The sequence below is a fragment of the Mastigoproctus giganteus genome, chromosome 7 (genome assembly GCF_048544385.1).
Source record: "Mastigoproctus giganteus isolate SK-2022 chromosome 7, ASM4854438v1, whole genome shotgun sequence".
NCBI classification, from domain to species: Eukaryota; Metazoa; Arthropoda; class Arachnida; order Uropygi; family Thelyphonidae; genus Mastigoproctus; species Mastigoproctus giganteus.
Window position 1 is genome coordinate 234,750,410 of NC_143581.1, and position 22,250 is coordinate 234,772,659.

At 39.9% G+C, this 22,250-nt stretch overlaps 1 protein-coding gene across 1 annotated transcript in view; it reads right to left on the reverse strand.

The window, feature by feature from the left end:
- LOC150083777 (folliculin-interacting protein 2) overlaps nt 1-11,988 on the reverse strand; it is a 296,503-nt gene extending 284,515 nt beyond the window's left edge. Inside the window, exon 1 of the mRNA XM_090377482.1 lies at nt 11,894-11,988. Coding sequence (XP_090233608.1) covers nt 11,894-11,982 — 89 coding nt within the window. The 5' untranslated portion in view covers nt 11,983-11,988. The remainder of the gene's footprint in view (nt 1-11,893) is intronic.
- Between the last annotated feature and the right edge of the window lie 10,262 nt (nt 11,989-22,250).

A 22,250-nucleotide genomic window follows, 5' to 3' on the forward strand; every position in this document is an offset into this window, starting at 1 on the left:
GATGAGCAGCAATTCTTCATGGCCAACCGGGCTAGCCAGTTGGGTAAAGTGCCTGCCTGGCAACCCAGAGGTCGAATCCCACCTCGGGCTTGGATCAGAGTAAAATGCAAAAACTTTGGGAGGTGCATTATGGCTACAGAAGCCGATGCGCCAACAACTAACAAAAAAAAAAAAATAAAAAAAATTCTTCGTGAACTCAGAGTCTGCAGGTAAATGACTCACAGACTCATTGGGTAAAGTGATCACATGTATAGATGTGGGATTTACTTAAATTAAATAAATACTGCCAAGGGTAAAAAGGAAGGCTTTTGCTTTTGAAGGGGTGACTACAGTGGTCTCAGAGAGTTTTCATATTCTGTGCAGTGGAACTAATTGATGAGGTTACCAACAGCAGATTCTAAATGGGAAGCAGTCATAAAAGTAATTATAGAAATTACTAAGCTTTTCATACCAACTAAGAAATACTGTTCAAAGCTTGGACCCAAATTTCAAATGAAGTGATGACGCTTGTGGCAGAGAAGACATTGCATGGGATGCATATATATTATCAGGTGATACAGAAGCCTATGGTAGTTGTTGGTATTTGGCTTAAAAACATAAGGGCTACAGAGACCAAATTCTGTCTGCTCAGTTTATTTAGTTGAAATATACCGTTATAGATGTTAAATTAAATACTCCTGTATAGGCCAATACATTTTAAATAGATTAAAAGTTCTTCTATGTTTGCATCATCTCCCAGGATATGAGTTAAATCGTGTGAGATGTTCAGCCTAGAGACCAACTGAAAAGTGTTTGACCGTATGGTTGAATATAGAGGACAATCAAACAGAAAATGCCTAACCATAAGTTGACTGTCAGAGGATGAACACTGGGGTGGATCTTCTCCCAGTAGCAGGAACAGATGGGTATGATGAGTGTGTCCGATTATGAGCCTTGCCAGTACCACTTCCTCTCATCTGTTTTGTTGAAAGCCTGCTTTCAACAAAACAGAAATTGTTGGTGTTACTTTTCCAGATCTGTGACCAGTTTTCATAACTTGATTTGCAAATAACAGACTATAATCAGTGTGAGGAAACTGAGGATGTTATGAAACAGTGGGTTAAGGATGTTTAGCTGCGAGGTCCACACTCTCATTTCCTGGAATGCCAGAATGGCCAGGGATACAGCAAAAACTGATTGACTGATTGGACATGCTGCAGGAAAATAGCTGAGAATGAATGTATTTCAGTGTAGGATGAGAAGATGAGAAATTCTTCTTTATAGCAGAAACAGCACTGAGGGATTTGGGATAAATTATGGCAGGTCAGATACAAAGTTCAATAATTTTACTAAGTGCTAATTTGATGGCATGTAATTCAGCTATGAAAACACTGCAGGCTAATGGAAGTGAGGCTGTAACTGTAAGAGAAGGAAAAACTGCAGCAGCACCAACTGTACTGGCTGTTTTGGATCCATCAGTATAGATTTTACAGGCATGGGAATTCAGAGTAGTGTAAGCTAAGTGCAACTGCCTGATATTAAAGGGAGGTACGGTATTCTTCCCCCACTCCAGAAAATATGTATCATGAGAAGCAGAAACGTATGTCCAAGGTGGAACAGCTGCAGTTGCATCCTGAAAAATATCACTTAAATTGATATTCCAACTCTGAGAAAGCTCTTTAATCCTGAGTGAAGCAGATCTATTTTCATTTAGTTTGTTCTCACAGAACAAATCCCACCGAGTATTATAAAGATACTCCCAACTGGGGTGCAATGGAAGACTGATTTTTTGGCAATGTAGTGGAGCAGTAAAGATTTCCTACAAAGAAAGATGTAAGGGAGGATGATGTGCTTCGATATAAAGACTATGGATTGGAGAAGTCCTAAAAGCACCCAACACAGTCCTGAGAGCACTGTGCTGGATGACATTTAGACACTGTAAAGTAGTGGTCCTGGCAGAGTCATAGACCGGACAACAATAATCTAGCCATGAACGTATTAAAGTTCTATAGAGATGCAGCAGCGTATACCGATCAGCGCCCCATGACATAGTCGAGACTGATCGCAGTACAGTAAACTCCCGCGATTCGCAGGGGTTATGTTCCTGAGAAATGCCGCGAATACCGAAAACGCGAATACTGAGTTATGGCTCCCATAGTAATAAAGGAGTTCTGTTCCAAAGTATGAAATATATAAGAAAAACTAGTCTAAAATTTTGTCTATGTATGTATTATATGTATCTTCATAATATGACTATGTACATAGTGAAATGCAAGCATATGGCATCGAAATGAAAATAAGAAACGATTTAATATTAAATGTAATATTTATTAGGAATTTCAAACAAATCTTTCAAAATAGCGCCTTTGCTAGCTAAAAAACTTATCCTGCCAGTGCTATCACCAGTTTCGCTAAAGTGTTGATAAAGGTGTTTTGCCTTTTCACGATTGATGAGTGAACTTAACGAAATTTTATTTTGAGTTTGGTCTTCTATCCACAGATTCAAAGCTTTTTCCATTTTTTCTAATTTAACATCACGAGTTACAGAGCAAATTTTTGAAACAATTAGCGCGTTTACACAGACACTACGGCAGATTTTTTCTTCCGATTTTTTGATTGATCGTACCGTTGGCTCATTGATTTTATAATGTTTTGCCACTGAGAAGACACTTTCACCATTAGAAATTTTGTCTAATAACTCAATTTTATTCGCTAATGTCATCACCTTCTTTGATCTTTTCACATTTCCCTTGTTGTTCATAGCCATATTTTTGTACGGGTTAGAAAGAACTTGTCCACAATAAAGTCACTTTCTTCCGTTAACACACTCGAAAAAGTCTGTTTTACACTGCAAAACGGTAGATTTATCACTTTTGTAAGCACATCAATTTATAACCCCAAACCTGGCATTGACATGTTCATATCAATTTATAAATTGATAAATTTATTCAATTTATAAACATAAATTAAAAGCAAACGATGAAACCTTCCATGGCAAGCGCATAACACATACTGAACAAGGATTAGTGAGAAACATCCACGCTTGTGATTTTGTCACCCCTCTTCCCCCCACCCACTGAGCGCTGTTTTGACGGGGAAAGATAATTTTAGTGGTGCCCATGTTTTTTTATGGCGGAAAATGTTCACGGCGCTTAAAAATTCACATTTTTTTTAGGTTTCATTTTATATTAAATCAGCGACCGTGAATACAGATTCCGCGAATAGCGGGGGTTTACTGTATATTCAGATGCTTTAGACATGTATTTCTTAAATGAGAGATGTGAGCTTGGAAGTTACAGTTGCTGTCTAATATCAGTTCAAGAAATTTAACAGTACTAACAAGTGGGATCGGAATATTGTTTATGTGTAATTCAGGATCGGGATGGAGAGCTCGTTTCTTGAAAAAGTGAGTGAGAGTGCATTTCTTTTCTGATGGTCGGTAGCCATTCCATGAAGTCCAGGATTGCATTTTGGTAATGGCAAGTTGGAGCTGCAGTTTGATGGTATTCATACTTTGAGACTGACAGAAAATGGTAAGGTCATCTGCATACATGTAAGTTTCAACAGTTTTTGGGATATCTTGTGTTATGTTGCTAATTCAAATTGAAAATAGTGTTGAACTAAGTATCAATCCCTGTGGTACTCCTTCCTGAATGTGAGATGCAGAGAGTACCTTTTTATATCAGAGCTGAAAAGAACACAATTGCAGAAAATTTTGAATTATTTTTGGCAAATGGCCTCTCGGCCCCATGTGGTAAAGGTCCATAATAATCTCATGACACCATGTAGTGTCAAATGCCTTTTCAAGATCTAGGTCGACCATGACCAGATTTTTTTCGTGACAAAGGCATTGCAGATATGAGATTCGGCTTTGATAAGCATGTCCAGCATTGATCTATTCTTCCAAAAACCATACTGATGATCTGGAAGGGGATTCTGTGACTCCAGGATGTAAGTGAGCCTAGTATGAACCATCCTTTCAAAAATTTTACCTATTCACCTCGTAAGAGATATTGGCCTGTAATTTTCAACAGAGGAATGATCCTTTCCTGGTTTTGGTAAGGCAAATAATGAAAGAATGATGCCAGGAAGAAGGATAGGCATTTTTGGAGAATATCCGATTATAAAAGATTAACATGGTACTAAAATCCTCTTCAAATAAATGTTTCGGCATAACGTAATGAACTCCATCTGGGCCTACGGCACTATTTGAAGATCTTTTTAACGATTCTTAAAGTTCTAGTAATGTAAAGGGTTGGTTGTATGGGAATGAGCGGTGCGTGAAAAAGTTGATTTTATATCGTAGTAGTAGTATTGGTAGTGGCATGTGATGCAAAAAAGCAAATGTATGAGCTTATACAGCATCAGCCAAAAAAAAAAAAAAAAAAAAATCACACCATTCCCTCCAAATGCCTGTCCAGTTCCTCCTTAAATTTATTCAACCTATCAACTTCACAACGACAGATGGAAGTTTGTTCCAGCAATTAACCACCCGCTGGCTAATGGCAAATTTCCGCACATCTATTCTACATCTGTCTTTTCTTAATTTGAATTTATGCCTCCTTAGGTTCGTAATCTGAACAAGTGGAAGTATCCCATCAGAATTCAGCATGCTCAACCCATTCAAGGCCTTATACACCTCAATCAGATCACTGCGCAGGTGCCTAGTCTCCAGCCACTGCAATTTGCAGAACTTAAGTCTCTCTCTTGGTAAGACGATCCCTTCATTCCCCTCACCAATCTTGTTGCCCTTCTCCGTACACGCTCAAGTAAATCTACATCCTTCCTAAAATGAGGCCTCCAGACCTGTATGCAGTACTCAAGGCGTGGCCTGACCATTGCCTTATACAGAGGGATAATCACCTCCTTTTCCCTGCTAGCAAAATTCCAGTTCCTCCTTAAATTTATTCAACCTATCAACTTCACAACGACAGATGGAAGTTTGTTCCAGCAATTAACCACCCGCTGGCTAATGGCAAATTTCCGCACATCTATTCTACATCTGTCTTTTCTTAATTTGAATTTATGCCTCCTTAGGTTCGTAATCTGAACAAGTGGAAGGATCCCACTTGAATTCAGCATGCTCAACCCATTCAAGGCCTTATACACCTCAATCAGATCACTGCGCAGGTGCCTAGTCTCCAGCCACTGCAATTTGCAGAACTTAAGTCTCTCTCTTGGTAAGACGATCCCTTCATTCCCCTCACCAATCTTGTTGCCCTTCTCCGTACACGCTCAAGTAAATCTACATCCTTCCTAAAATGAGGCCTCCAGACCTGTACGCAGTACTCAAGGCGTGGCCTGACCATTGCCTTATACAGAGGGATAATCACCTCCTTTTCCCTGCTAGCAAAATTCCTATATATCATTGACAAAACCCCATGACCTGCCCTGGCAGCCTGTCTACATTGCTCAGAGAACTTCATATCTGACTGCACAATTACTCCCAGGTCTTTTTCATTTTCTACCAACTTAAGTGTAGTACCACACAGTTGGTACATTTCTCTGGGGTTACTTCTACCCATATGCAGTACTTTGCATTTGTCAAGGTTAAACTTCAGTTGCCACTTCTTAGCCCATCTGCCCAAATTATCTAGATCCTGTTGCAGTAGCACACTGCCATTACTGTCATTAACAACCCTGCCAACCTTTGTATCATCTGCAAACTTCGACATTAAGCCTGATATACCTTCATCAATATCATTGATAAATATACAAAACAACAGTGGACCTAACACCGAACCCTGTGGGACTCCACTAATAACATTAGTCCAATACTAGCTTTGATGTTCTGAAATGTGGAAGCATAGGAGGCAGAAGCAGAAGCAGAGATTGTAGCAAATGATTCTGCAAGTGTGTTAGCAACTTCTTCAGCTGTAGATAGGCCTTTCCAATGAAGTATTGGAGAGAGCAGACGAGCGAATTTCCCATTTAGTGCCTGTATTCTTTTCCAGATGATGCGAGTGTCGGTGTCTTTTGTGATGGCTGAGGTATAAGCAATCCACGAGTCTCGTTTCGCTTTCCATCTAAATTGCCTTGCCTTGCTTTGCTTTAGCTTTAAGCCTTTTATAAGCAATGAGGTTAATAGTGGTGGGATTCTTGTGGAAATTATTCCAAGCTTGGTTTTTTTCCTGTTTGGCAATGAAGCAATCTGTATTCCACCAGTGATTGCAATATGTCTTGGATTTTGGAATGTAGGTATTAGCGGCAGTTAGAATCTGACTGGTGATGTAAGTATTTACATCATCAATAGGTTCTTTTTGAACATAAATTCTGTCTAGAAGTATTTGAGCAGAACAGCCATCCCAGTTTGCCTTTTTAAACTTCCAAGTGGATCATTGATCAGGATTTGCAGTTACCCGTTTGTAAGGAGCAAATAATCAGAAAGTGATCACTGTTAAAAGGATTGGTTAATACAGATCATGTCATGATTGGAAAGATGGATGGTGAGTAAATTGACAAGTCAATTTCAGAAGTAGATTTTATAGGTGGGAGATCCAGAGTTTAATATATTCAGATCATTATTATTCATAAATTCCTCAATCAACTTGCCTCTTCTGTCCATTTTAGCTGATCCCCACAATGGATAGTGTCCATTAAAGTCACAGAAAAGACAATTTGGAGTAGGGAGTTGTGTAATGATTTTGTCAAGTTCTGAATGGGGAAGTGGTAGAGATGGTGGAATATAAATGGAAACAATGGTAACTGAAATATCAACTGCAATCCGAGCTGCTACAGCTTCTAGGGTGGTTCTTAATTGGATCGGTCTGGATGGTATATTAGAATTTACAAGAATGGCTACTCCACCACGGGCAGGAGACTCTGGTCTCCTGTCTCATCTGTACATCATATAATTTGAGAATTTTGGCGAAACTTGGGGTGACAAGAATGTTTCCTATAGGCTATGGGATTGAATTGAGAGATTAAATCCCTTAAGTCATCAGAATGGCTGCTTAGTTCTCTACAGTTACACTGTATGACATTACGCATTATTTTGGTTTGGCTGAGGATGATTCATCTGACTGTTTTTTGTACGCAGGGCTTTTGTAATTGGACTCCATACCAAATGTAATTGGTATGGAGTCCTAGGATAGGTTCTTCATAATTTGAGTGTATATCCACTTCCATACTCTTTTACTTACATCCATACTGTTGGTGGATGGTTAAGAATGCAATAACCTGAGATTATCACATCCTTATTTAAGGATGCAATACAATGCAAGATCAGACAAGTATGAAATTCTAAGGCAGTGGTTTTCAACCGGGGTACCACGGCACCTTAGGGTGTCACAACAACATTCCAGGGGTGCCACGTAATTTGGGTTTAAGTTACTAAACTTATTATTTTTTTAAATTTATATGTTTATTTCATTATAAAAATGTGTACAGTATCTTTTTAATTTTGTGGTGATCTATAATTGATGTTTACTTAGTACCTCTATATAAAGAATAAAATTATTATATACTGTAAACATATAATTTGTATTATGAAATGTAATTTTTATAATTATATTATTGTAATAACTATCACACACACATATATATATGCAGAGAGAGAGAATCGGATCTAACAGGCAGAATATTGAGTAGGGGTGCCACAAAATAAAATAAATTACTTCGGGGTGACATTATTAAAAAAAGGTTGAAAACATTGTTCTAAGAGAATCACAGCATGGTTTTTTTGCTAAGGCAGACTGTCTGACTAATCTATTTGGTACTATGAGGTTGTCAGTAAAGAATTAGAAGGATTAACTGACATCATTTATTTAGATTTCAGTAAAATTTTTGATGTATCCCACACAAACTGTAGTATAAATTGGAACAATGTCATTAAAGGCAAGTTACTACTATGCATAGATAAATGATTAAGTGACAGGAGACAGTAGTAATAGATGGCCACTGTTCTTCAAGGAACAATTAACCCCTGGCTTGTAGCCGTGAAGGGTATTGTGTACGGTGTGCCTTTTGTATGCAATAAAGAGTTCTTCTTCTTCAATGTTATGGGTGGGGTCCTACAAGTTTCTCGTTCTGTCCCCTTACTGCCTTCAGTATTTATTAACAATACTGATAGGGATATTTCAAGTTTGCTTATGATACAAAGGTGAACAGGACAATAAATGACAATAATCACAATAAGCTACATCAACAATAACTCTAAACAAATTATTTCAATGGGCTGAGAAATAACAGCTGGGGTTTAATACTGCATCTTAAAAGTAGTGCCATGTATCTACCACTTCTGTACCATCAAATTCAAAATTTCTGAACAATGTAGACAGGCTGCTGGGGTAGCTCACTGGGGGATTCCCAGCAAAGACAAAGAGATAATTATATAAAGCAGTGGTTATGCTGCATCTTGAATATTGCATACAGGTAGAGCAGAGATGTATTGCTAAAAAAAAAAAAAGAGTACTGGAGCACTCGTCGTAAAAAAAATAGTACCGGAATGCTCATTCTCCAGAATGACTATATGATAACACCACATTGACTATACAGTAACTGAATCAGACTTCAGACTCATGGTTCGTAGAACAACCAGTTCCAGCATTCAGCTCATGGCAAATCAAAATGCAGCATTTGCACACATCACAGTATATCTCATTCGTTGGATCTCTTTATCTACCACATTGTACTTTAGTAAGATATGTTCAAGTTTCATTGCGAAATTTATATTTTTGTTTTTAAATAAATTTTTAAAGAAATCTATTAATTTTAAAGATTACTATTAATACATATATTTTTAGTAGCAATGGGTAAAATATATATTTCTCTCTCCCCTTTGATTATGTCATTGTTTCATAATATTAGGTGTATAAATTTAATGATTTTCTATTATGACATTTAGAAAAAAGTACTGGAAAGTCATTCCAGAGCGTTCCAGCACGAATACACCACTGAGGCAGAAATCCCATTTTAGCAATGATGTGAACCTGCTGTAAATGGTATAGAGTATAACAACAGATTGGTTAGGGGGCAATCTTATCAAGGAAGAATTAAGTTTTGTAAGCTATAATGTTTGGAAACCCGGTATCTCAGAGATGACCTAACATACAGTGGCAGACAAAAAAAATTGCATCACTTGTTGCAGAAATTTCGAAATGCATTTGTTAGATGGCATGTATATCTCTGTGAATGAAATCCAATAAAAAGACTCCACCTAATATACTTAATTTCCATAAATATTCTTCCCGAATGTTAAAATGCATAATTAATGGAAATATGAGAAATCATGCAAATGGCAATCATGACAATCAAACATACATTTTACTGCATTTATGTGTACAAACTGAAATGGCAAGTTAACATGATAGTATTATGTACTGTAAATCACCAAAATAAGTCCTCAATATTTTGTTGTTCCTTGAGCTGCAATTACAGCCTTGCAACAACAGAGTCAATCAACTTCTGGATATACGGTTGCCCAATTTAGTGATACCACACCCTTACAATGCTCTCCTGCAGCTAAATCTTACTTGTTGGCTTCTTCTAAGCAATTTTAGATAACATTATGTACCAGCAATTTTCAATAGGGTTCAAACTGGGACTGTTGCCAGGCCAGCCCAACGCTAATGCTAGCATTTCTGAGGTATGACTGCACCTTAAGGGAGAAAAACGAGGGAAAACATTGGTGTAAGCATGTGTTAAGCCTTGTGAGACAAGAAGACAAAGTCATCATAAAATCTAAATAGCATAAAACATAAAACCAATTTTGCTGTGCAGGAAGGTGCTAAGTCCTGTTGAAAAATGCAGTTGTCGACCTCTGTGTGGTGATCTCTAAGCACTCCCCCCAAGATAGCAAGGTTTCTGCATTCACCATTCCATTAATAAACTTAATTTGCCCATCTCTTTGCTTGTTATGTGTTCCCAGACCATCTGACCGGCGGGGAACTTTACAGTCGGTGTTATGCAGTCAGGATGGTATGCCTCCGATTTTCATCTTCTGACATATTGCTTCCTATCCGAGCCATGCAGGTTGAATTTTGATTTGTCAGAAAAGATAATGGTAACCCTTTGCTCTTTTGTCCATGAAACATAGGTTTTAGCCCAAGCAAGTCACTTCTTCCTCATTTGTTGGGTCAACAAAAGCTTTTTCTTGGGCCAATAGGCATGCAGACCACATTCCGAAAGCAGTCTTTGGATAGTTTGTGCACTTGTTTCAACACCAGAGGCCATCTCAAAGTCCAGTTTTAGATCAAGAGCTCTTGCATGGCAATTACGAAAGTATAGCCATTTCGAATATCGACCTTGAGAAGGCGTCACTCGCTTACGGCCTGATCCAGGTCTTCTCTTCACATCACCGGTTTCATGCTTTAATTTCAGCACCCGGGATATTTCTGACTGGTGGCAGCCTATTTTATCAGCAACGGCATGCATACAAAGCCCTTCCTGGGACAGAGCAACAGCTACACTTTTATTTCTTGGTGTCAACTGAACATATGGAGCCATGCTTACACCTCCGCAAAACAGAATACTAATGAGCATGTATACCATTCCAACACCAAATTTATAGAAATGGCTGATGCAATACCTTGCAATTACTGTCTGATGCAATACCTTTGCTTTGTGACAAACAAAATGACTGTAACAAACAATATCTTATACGTTTCACTACAAATGTTACTTTAAGGTGGTGCAGTTTTTTATCCACCACTGTATTTAGTATACCTCAATCAGGTATGTTTTATAATGTTTAAGTAAACCAAATTCTGAGGGAATTTTTACACACAGTCATGTGGCAAACAAAAGGTAATATAAATTTAAACTGAGCAGATGTAACCATAGACTGTGTCTAAAAATTCAGCTTCATTCAAAGGTTGATTGACTTAAAATAAACAGCCACACCTCCCACATACTCTTGTGGAGGTCAGCAATTTATTTAATTTTAGGAAGGAACTGGATAAACTTGAAAGAAGTAGTGTACATGACTGGAAGGAAGGTAGCACTGGTTATTATTTTTTTAAATTTAATATGAATTGGATTTATTTTAGTTTGTTTATTTTATGGCTGGTGCTAGATAAACTTGCTTCCTTGCATCATTTTAATAATACTAATTATATAGAATATTCATAAAGGTCTCATTCATTATATTTAAGTGAAAATTTTAGAATTCTTATAAAATCAAAAGTAAATGTAGTAAAAAACCGGGTAGTGAAAAATGATAAAAACCTACTGTAATCCTCTATTTAATTTGCTTTTCGAGAATGGAACTTTAGGGAAAGCAACAAAAAAAGCCATAAAAAGGAGCAAATTCATTTTTGACATGTGAAATTAATATTATACTTCAGTATAATATTGAAATAAAGTCGTTTCTGCAGAATAGGTTCGGACTATATAGGTCCCTCTATCCGAACTCATTTCCATGTGTTATAAAAAGTCCTGGAAAAACATCAAGAATAACATCATAAAACTTTCTTTCAATCACTAACACAACTTTAATGAAATTCGATAGCTATAAATAAATAAAACAAGAACCGATTTTACGGTAACCTTCAGTTTATTGAATAAATGCTTTCTGCCCTTCTTAAAGTACACTATAGTAATTCATTATACATTCACTAATTACTCGACTGTTTGTGTTTTCTACCTGTCATTTAAAGCGCCAGGGAAAATCCCCGACGAATGTCCAATACAAATAATAGTTGTGCCAAGTCTCGGACCCATAATTTCTGAAGATCGTCTGAAAGGATATTACGTCGAATCTGTACTGTGCAAGAATTTTAGCATTTAGACATAAGAGTACCACTTTCCAATAAGCAGCTTGAAAACATCTCAACTCCAATGAGTTAGGAAAACTTACACCTGTTGGTAGCAACCAAACGTTGCTAGCCGTACTGTGAAAATAAACATAAATTTAGCAATAGCAAAAAAACCCATAAGTATTGTCTCCAACAGTGCGGTAGAAATATCATCTTACCTACAAGACTTCGACTCCTTCTCCGAATAAGAATTCGTTTTATAAAGACGCTTATGAGAACTAAGTAAACGCGCCAGGAAAGGAGCCATATTGTATTGTTTATAAGAATCATGTGACCCAAAGTTTCGACCTAGTTTCAAACCAGGTGGCGAATTACGACCAACTTTTTTAAAAACTTTCAGCCTTTATGTTTTACACCTCTACACATGTGCAGATAAAAAAAATTTCCATTCAAAAAACCAATGATTTTTATCCAGCGAAGTGAACTGTAAAAAAGATACAAAGTATTTAAAGAAATAAAAGAGGGAAACCTAAATATACAGGGTGTTTCAGTTAAACGTTTCAGAACTTCTAAGAGGGGTAGGGTACATCCTGACAACTCGAAATCATATAGCAATGTGGGGTCGGAAATGCTTTCCTGAAGCGGTGTTGTACACAGAAGCACCATAAAAAGAAAAGAGACCGTAAGTGAGAAATCGTTTTAATAATACATGAAAAGAAGCAAAAGGTACATGGATTAAAGTAAGTGTTCGAAGTTTCTTCAACCTCGTATTGCTTTCGCACAGTGGTACCTTGGAAAATGTGCTACAAATCCCCTTTTTCCTGTTGAAGTGTTGTTTTCCGATGAGGCATCCTTCACAAGGGAAGGAATTTTCAACACGCATAACGACCATATCTGGGCGGTCGAGAACCCGCATGCAATACGACGTCGTGCAGCACAGATTCGATTTTCGATCAATGTATGGGCCGGTATTATGGGAGATCACCTCATCGGACCTTACCTGTTACCGTGTCGTCTAACCGGACCTATCTACTTGATCTTTCTGCAGCAAGTATAGCCACAACTTTTGAGAGATGAACAGATTTCTGCATCGACGCAACAGACAATGTGGTTCCAACACGATGGAGCCCCTGCCCATTATAGCGGAGATGTTCGTAACTACCTGGATGTCACATTTGGTCAACAGTGGATCGGACGTGGTGGTCCCGTGCGTTGGCCTGCTCGGTCACCCGACCTATCATGTCTTGATTTTTATTTCTGGGGTCATATGAAATCGCTAGTTTATGACACCCCTGTTGACAATGCTGAGGAGCTGGTTGCAAGAATCGCAGTAGCTGCCGAAGAAATTCGAAATTCGCCCGGAGTATTCCAGAATGTTCGGATGTCCATCCGTCGGAGATGTGAGGCGTGCATTGTAGCCCGTGGAAGAAACTTCGAACACTTACTTTAATCCATGTACCTTTTGCTTCTTTTCATGTATTATTAAAACGATTTCTCACTTACGGTCTCTTTTCTTTTTATGGTGCTTCTGTGTACAACACCACTTCAGGAAAGCATTTCCGACCCCACATTGCTATATGATTTCGAGTTGTCAGGATGTACCCTACCCCTCTTAGAAGTTCTGAAACGTTTAACTGAAACACCCTGTATACGTTCAAGTTAGCAGTTGACACAAAAGTTGGCAGGATGGTATGCTACTGCAAAAGGATCTAGAAAAATTGGGAAGATGAACTGAGAAAGGGCATTCGAAGTTTAATACTGAAAAATGCAAGGTATTGCATATGGGTAGGAGTAATCCAGAGTACCGTATCGACTGTTTGGTGTGCTAAACCGGATAGTGAAAAATGATAAAAACCTGGGGTAATTATGGATTCAGATGTGAAGTTCTCTGAACAGTGCAGATAGCCCGCCATAACAGCAAAAGGATTTGTCAATGATATACACTAATTTTTCTAGCAGAGATAAGAAGGTGATTATAGCTGTTAGCCTTTGCTGTTACTTTTCACCTTATTGGTGGGAGCAAAAAGGGTTCTCTTACCACGAAAGACTTCAGTCCTGCAAATTGGAGAGCCTAGAAAATAGATACCAATGAGGTGATCTAATTGAGGTGTTTAGCGCTTTGAATTGATTGAGCAAGCTCAATACTAACGATATTGAGCTTGTTGAGCTATTATTGAGCTATTAAACTTGTTGAACTTCGTTGGCATTTAAATTGTACTTTTAACTAAATACATATACCGACTAAGATTACAAACGTAACATAATTAATTAATACATAACTGATACGGAACTTATATAAAGGGAATTCGGAGATAATTAATACTTGACACTAAAAATATATATATCCGTTATAACTGTGTTGGGAGATAAGTTAGGGTAATAAACTGAAATTGAAATTTTATTTAAATTAAAAGAAATCATGACTCAGACCAGAGCAGCAAAACAAAAGGCTCAAGCTAATGGAAGTGCTGTGGCTCAGAGAAGAACTGAGGGGGGCAGTTGCTTTCTGAATCACAGCCTTTTAAAATGCACAGCTTGCATGATGTTTGTGGAGCATTCAGTTATGGGACATGATATTGCCATGGGGGATGTCTTTGTGTGTGCGCGATGCAAGGAGTGCATCGACATCAGGCAACAACTCAGCGTTCTTATGGGCCTATATGAGAGCTTGAAGGACAGGGTGGATGCCCTCGAAGGAACTAAATTGAGGGCCCATCAAGCTCTCAGCTGCCCACATCAACACCAGAGCTTGCACTTGGTCATCGCGCAACACAGCGGCAACCCCCAAGGCAGAATGCGCTGGTCCCAAAGGAACTAGTAGTTATTGGTGACTCTATTGTCACGGAAACGGGGAACATGCTTTGTAAAAAGGATAGGTGGAACAGGACCAGGGTATGTCTACCAGGGGCAAAGGTTGATGACATTGTAGAGCAGATATCATCTTTTAAGAGCACAAAAGGTGATATAGTTGTACACGTTGGCACTAATGATATTAAGAGTAGGAGACCGGCGGAATTACTTAAGAAGTACAGGACACTGTTGAAAAAAGCCATGAAATAGGGTTGAATTTGAAAGTGTCTGCAATTCTGCCCAGACACGATAGGAGGGAGTATATGATGAGAGCCTTGTCGATCAATTCGGCCCTGGAAAGATTGTGCAAGGCTCAAGGGGTAGAATTTTTTTCAGCCTGGACTGTACTTGTTAACAGGAGAGATTGCTTCTACAGGGATGGGATACACTTAAATAGAAAGGGTGCAAGAATATTTGCTGATGCTATCGAGGCAGTGTTAGGTGGGTCGGAAAACTGCTAGCTTGGGGGCGAGACAAAGACGAATAGATTAACAGTAGCCACTGGCAGAGGTGAAAATGATTCTTGCACTGCTTCTATTGGAATGAGCAGAAGCCTGAAAAACAAGATGCAGGATATTTCAGAGACTGATGGGAGTCATTGCGGTACAAGTAAACACATGGGTTGTGTTAGGGTAGCTAAGAATAGAAATAGGTGCATGTATACTTGCATGTACACCAATGCTAGGAGTTTAGTAAATAAATTTGATGAATTTGAGGTATTGCTCAAAAAATCAAAGGCAGATATTGTTGGGATATCAGAGACGTGGTGTCACACAGATATAAGGAAGGCAGAACTGGAATTTGGGGAGTACAACGTCTACAAAAAGGATAGACTGGTTCTCGATGGGTCACCAACGTCTACAGAAAGGATAGACTGGACAGGAAGGGAGGAGGGGTTATGCTATTGGTTAAGAAATACATAAAATCCAAGGAAGTGAAGCCAGTTGACATCGCTGGACAGTGCAGTGTCGAGTCAGTTTGGTGTGACATAAGCATTGGGAGATCAAAATTGAGAGTAGGTGTGTGCCATAGGCCTAATCACTCTGATGAGTATAATAAGAAACTGTACAGGGAAATAGAGTGGGCCAGTAAATCAGAGAGTCTTATAATGGGAGATTTTAATTTCCCAGATATTGACTGGAATTTGGGTGCTGGTCACTCACACACTAGCAAGGCTTTGGTGGATTTATTGGATGATTGTTTTCTACATCAGCATGTTCGGGAGGAAACTAGAGAGAGGAATACTCTTGATTTGATTATCAGCAGTGATTCTTCATGCATTGAGAATCTGCAGATAAATGACCCACTAGGTGGCAGTGATCACAGTGTGCTGAAGTCGGATTTACTCAAAGGGGTAACTACCATTTGGGGTAAAGGGAAGGGTTATTGCTTTCGTAAAGGCGACTACGATGGACTGAGACAGTATTTAAATTCTATACAGTGGGACCGACTGATGATGTTACCAACAGCAAATGCAAAATGGGAAGCATTCAAAGAACTTATCTTGGAAGCTACTAGGCTTTACAGACCAACTAAGAAATATTTTTCAAGGTTTAGGCCTAAATGGATGTCAGATGAACTAATGAGGCTTATGGCAGAGAAGAAACATGCATGGGATACATACAAATTAACAAATGACACAGAAGCCTATGATAGATACAAGTCGATCTATAACCAAGATACAAAGGAGGTTAGGCAGGCGAAGGCAGATTACGAGAAATCTTTGGCAAGGGATGCAAAGAAAAACAGCAAACAGTTCTTTACTTATGTAAACTCTAGAAGGAAGGGGATGAATCAGATTGGTCCACTTGATATCGAGGGGTCACCTGTTGATGATCCTGCTCAGGTAGCTAACAAACTAAATGAATATTTTGCATCGACATTCACACATGAGGAGTTATTTAGCGAGGGGAAAGCCAGAGGTGTATTCAACTCTAGCAGTAAGCTAGAGAATCTTGTAATAACTGAGAGTAAAGCGAAGGAGAAATTGTTGAAGATAAACACAAGAAAGGCACCTGGGGTGGATGGGATCTATCCAGTTATATTAAAGGAGGGAGCAGAGGAAGTAAGCAAACCCTTAGCCATAATTATGAGAGCTTCCTTGGACTCAAGGGAGGTACCCACAGACTGGAGATGTGCAAATGTGACCCCAGTCCATAAAGGAGGATCAAAGGCTGACACAAGTAATTATAGATCTGTTAGTTTAACTTCTGTTCCAGGAAAATTAATGGAGGCACTAGTTAAAGAAGCACTGCAGGATCATTTAGATAAGAGTTCAGTTATAGCTCGGACACAGCATGGTTTTGATAAGGGGAAGTCTTGCCTGACCAATTTGATTGGATACTATGATGGAGTCACAAAAGAACTGGATGCAGGGAATAACTTTGATATTATATACTTGGATCTTAGAAAGGCTTTTGATACTGTTGCACATGGAAGACTGCTGCACAAATTGGAGCAGTGTGACATTGGAGGCAAATTACTGCTGTGGATAAAGGGGTGGCTGAGGGGGAGAAGACAGAGAGTGGTAATCAATGGACACTGCTCGTCGCGGACTAATGTTATTAGTGGAATCCCTCAGGGCTCAGTGTTGGGTCCATTATTGTTTTCTGTATTCATAAATGATATTGATGATGGTATATCAAGCTTAATGTCGAAGTTTGTAGATGATCCAAAGGTAGGCAGAGTTGTCAAGGACACTACTGACACTATGCTGTCGCAATAGGATCTGGAAAGGTTGAGCAGATGAGCTGAGAGGTGGCAAATGAATTTTAACATTGACAAATGTAAAGTACTACATATGGGAAACAGCAAACCCAGAGCAACGTATCAACTCTGTGGTACTACACTGACAAAAGTGTAAAGTGTAAAGTGTTCATTGTCTAACGGCCCAAGGGGTTTCCCCCATCTCCGTGTTGTGTACTCTGTTTGTGAAACACAGAACACTGTGAAGGCCAGAGATTTTAAAAAGTGTAAGGTACATGTTTATGTTGTGTAGTGTCATGTTGTGTTGTTCCTCTGACCTTTTAGCCGTTGGGCCCCTAGTGGGACCCCCCGTTGCCCACACTTAACCCCGAGGAGGCAGGTCAGGCATAGAGGGATCGCATTAGAAGTAATTACTCTGGCAGGCCCTGCCACCTAATTTCCTAAGATTTCAGTGGCAAGGGCCTAAAAAAAAAAAAAAATAAAAATAAATAAATAAATAAATAAAAAATAAAAAAAAAAAATAATAATAAAATAAAAAAAATAAATAAAATAAAAAATAAATAAATAAAAAAAATAATAATAAAATAAAAAAAATAAATAAAATAAAAAATAAATAAATAAAAAAAATAATAATAAAAAAAAAAAATAAATAAATAAAAAAAATAAAATAAAATAAAATAAATAAATAAAAATATATATATAAAATAAAAAAAAAATAATAAATAAATAAATAATAAAAAAAAAATTATAATAAAATAAAAATAAAATAGAATAAAATGCATATTTAGTTAGAGTAGGGGTGAAGACTGAGGAAGGGGGGGGACAGATAGAAATATGGGGATGATAGGGAAGGCAACCCCAGAAAGGTCAGTGGAGACTGGCCCCACCAGGAGAAAAAAAAGGGTGTAGCAGGGAGGGGGAGGAGACAGAAACCCATCCCCTCCCTCTCCCTACCAGGGGAGGGGGTATTAAAGTGAACCAAGTTAGGGTACATGGTTCGGAATGCTAGTTGGCCAAGAAAAGAAGTTGACATCCAATGGCATGCCGGTGGCATTGTCAGTCTTTATCTAGGAGATTGTCTTATTGGTCACATCCATGAGAGACAAGTCCAGAAGAATAAGAACCTTTTTTCTTTCTTAGATTGTCTTAATTTGTGGGTTGTCTCTATTCAAAGGTAGTTATCTTTGGTGGGTGACATTTTGGAGAATGTATAGTAGTTCACACCAATGATGGTAATGCTGGTTAAGTTTAGCTGCCTGGTTCCAGTACCATCAGGGTCCCTGGGTTCATTTAGTAGAGGGTTATCATGTTGCTGCAATTAGTTGTCTTCTCCTCAAGAAAAGCTGCTGTGCATAGTTGGTGAGAGCTTGATACCTCTTCCTTAGTATCCAGTAAGTGGTTTTCTTTGCCTTTTGGTATATAAGTCAACTTTGTGATAAGCTGGCAGCGGAGGTCATCGTAGAGGGGGCACTCGTGCATGAGGTGATCCCAGTCCTCAATTCCTCCACAGGCGCATGTTGAGTCCTCTTCTAGGCCAAAGGTTGTTAGTTTTGCCTTTATTGAACCATGGCCAGTAAGCAAATACGTGGCATACAAGCCTGGAGAAAACCATAATGGGGATTTTGGATAGATTCTGCTAACATCTGGGATGAATCTCCTGGTGATTTCCCCCTTGGTTGAATTTGTCCAGCGGTCCTGCCACACCCACTGCATGTGTGCTTAAGTCTCCTCTTCTCAAATTTTTGGTTGTTGGTAAGATTCAGCTCGAATCCCAAGCAGGTCTGAGACACGCCCTTAGACAGATGATACAACATTCCATTTCTCACCACCTCCAGGTCGAGGGGGAGGGCCCCCACCAGGACCTGGAGGGCGTGAGTACTCACAGTGCAGCAGGCACGAGAGATGGAGAGCAGGACCGTGCGTTGAGTGGAATCCAGGATTCGTCTGTTTACTGCAGTCGTAGCCTTGCCAAACCAAATTCCGGCTGCATACGTAATCACAGGGATGAAGATAGCCTTGTAGTACAACGAGAGGGTTCGCTTGCTGAGACCCCAGTCCCGACGGGATATCCTAGCAACCATGGCAGTATAGTTTCTCACTTTGGTTCTGATGTATTTGAGATGAGCTTGGAAGGAGAGTTTTCTATCTAGTACTATGCCAAGATATTTCAGTTGCTCTGACAACTTTATGGTCTTGTTTCCAATTTTAATCTGTGGTGGTCTTGTAATACAGAGAGTTCCTTTAAGAAGCAGAGAGTTTGTTTTTGATGGTGATATGGTCAAGCAGTGTGTTTTTGCCCAGTCCTGGAGGATTTGGAGTGCATGGTTTGCCAGTGTCTCAAGCTGGGCCCTGGAATTTGCAGTCACCATCAGGATGAGATCATCAGCAAAGGCTTGTGAACGAACCTCCCCGAGGTCAAGGCATAGAAATTCGTCCATCACCATGTTCCATAAGGTCGGCTCCAGGACCGAGCCCTGGGGGCAGCCACGGTGTATCCGTCTTGTGAGTTTCTGATAAGGTGCATTTACTGTGATTACCCTATTTGAGAGGTAGCTTTTCATGATATTGAACAGATTGTCCGGTACATTTGCTTGCCTGAGTCTGCGGAGGACGCTCGGCCACCAAAGGGTGTCGAACGCTCCCGCGAAATCAATTGTAATCATCAGGAAGTATTTTCTGTCTGCTTGGTGGGCCTCAGTGAGCAGTGCCTGTAGAGCATCAACCGTGGAACGCCCTGGTCTGAAACCATATTGGTTTGGAGATATTAGGTTTGCTTTCTCATAGTGGCTTTGGATCCGTACATGGAGGAGACGCTCTAGGAGCTTGCTGCATACGGACAATAGGGCTATGGGCCTGTACGAACTTGGTAGATGTGGTGGTTTTGTCGGATTTTTAAGGATAAGTTTCATATTTGCAACTTTCCAGTCATCAGGGAAGGTGCTAGTGTGTAGGCAGAGATTGAATAGGTGCAGCAATAGCTCCGGGAAAAGCTCCACAACCTTCTTCACAATCTCAGGCTCGAACAAGTCAGGCCCTGGACATTTTTTCCCTTTGATAAGAGCTGCTGCGGCTAGGAGTTCTTCATGTGTGAACTGCGGTTCAACTTGTCCAGTCCAATAGGTTTCATTTTCTCTGCAGATCTCATGCTGCTCAGTTGTTGTTGGATTAATGTTTGGAGGAAAAACGTTGTTTAAGATGTTTGAGACTGAGTCCCTCCAGGTGGTGGTTAGGTTTCCCTGCGGGGTTTCTGTAGCGGTGTTCACTTCCTCCCTGGGGAGTTTGTTTGTGGTGATTTTGTACACCACCCCCCAGGGGTCAGAATTCCCCGTGTAAGAGACAAGTTGCTCCCAGGATTGCTGCTTTGATTTCTTTATTCTTTCCGTATACACGTTTCTTGCTGTTCGATATACTTGTTTAAGTTCTTCGACCTCCACATCAGGCCAAGATCTTCTCGCCCTTTGGAACGCTTTTCGTTTGGCTTGTACCTCCTTTCTCATCCTTCGAAGCTCCTCATTCCACCAGGGCACCGCTCCCGGAGAAGGTTTTTTCCTTTTAATTGTGGCATTGCAGACTTGTGTTAATAGGGTGGTAATCTCTTTTTGAAGAAGGTTTGGATTTTGAGTTTGCCTGAGTTTCTGCTGCTGTTTTCCCACCATTTCCAGCAGGGCACCCCTGAACGTGTCCCAGTTTGTTTTTTCTATTGCATATCTATGTTGCATTACTCTGGAAATTGGTTGTCTATTACAGTTTTTTGTGATCCTGAATGTATTGGCTCGGTGGTCCGAGGTCGTCCAATCATCTTGGACCTTCCAGTCGGAGATATAGCTGGCTGTGTTTCTTGTAGCAAGAGAAATGTCAATGGTGGCTTCCCAAAGGGTGCTGCTGAAAGTGGGGAGGTTGTTTGGCTGATTGAGGATTCCGAAAGGGGAGTTACCCAGGTAGTTCTCCAGTCTTTGGCCGTTTGTTGCTCCTCGACGGTCTGGTGTTGTGCTGTACCACGCGGGAGACCTGCAGTTTACATCTGCCCCAACGATAATTCTCCCTCCAGGAAGAGTATTTAGTACACTTTGAAGGTATCTTATAGCCCTGATAATATCTTCTCCTGGACGGCAGTATAGGGCAACGACGTAAAAGTTTCCAAGCGCTGTAATAATGGGGGCACATACGGCCCAGGCTGTGCAAAGTTGTGTTATCTTTGTGGCTGTGATGTCAGGGTTTCTTACAGCTATTGCTGCCCAGGGGGTTTCCCCTTCCACCTGGATGACTTTGTAGGTCAAGGGATAGCCTCTGACCTGGTTCTTATGGGTGTACGGCTCTTGCAGGATAATTACATCCGTGTTGTCCTCTTCTGCCCGAATCCTGATTTGGCCGACCACAGCCCGGGCCCGCTGCGCGTTAATTTGCATTATTTTTACCTCTTCGAAGTTAAATTTTTTAAGATGTCTCCCCATAATCGATCCGTTGTTGGTGCTGACTCTTGGCTTTTATATATGTTGGACATATTCTGTCTCTGATGGAATGTGGTACTACACTGACAGTGGTAGAGAATGAAAGGGACCTGGGGGTGGTTGTGCAGGCAGATATGAAATTCTCTGAGCAGTGCAGACGGGCTGCAAGAGTAGCTCATGGTGTATTGTCAATGATATACAGGACTTTTTCTAGCAGGGATAAGGAGGTGATTATTCCTTTGTATAAGGCAATGGTCAGACCGGTCTGGAGGTCTGGTAAACAGGCCTGGAGGCCTCATTTCAAGAAGGATGTAGAGCTGCTGGAACGAGTACAGAGAAGGGCAACAAAATAGTGAATGGAACAAAGGGGTGCTCTTACGAAGAAAGGCTTAAGTTTTGCCAATTACAGTGTCTGGAGACTAGACAACAGCGAGGTGATCTGATAGAGGTGTATAAAGCCTTGAATGGTTTGAGCATGCTCAATGCTGATGGGATTCTTCCCCACGCTCAGGATAATCACCTGAGAGGGCTAAATTCCAATTGAGGAAAGACAGATGTAGGATAGACGTGC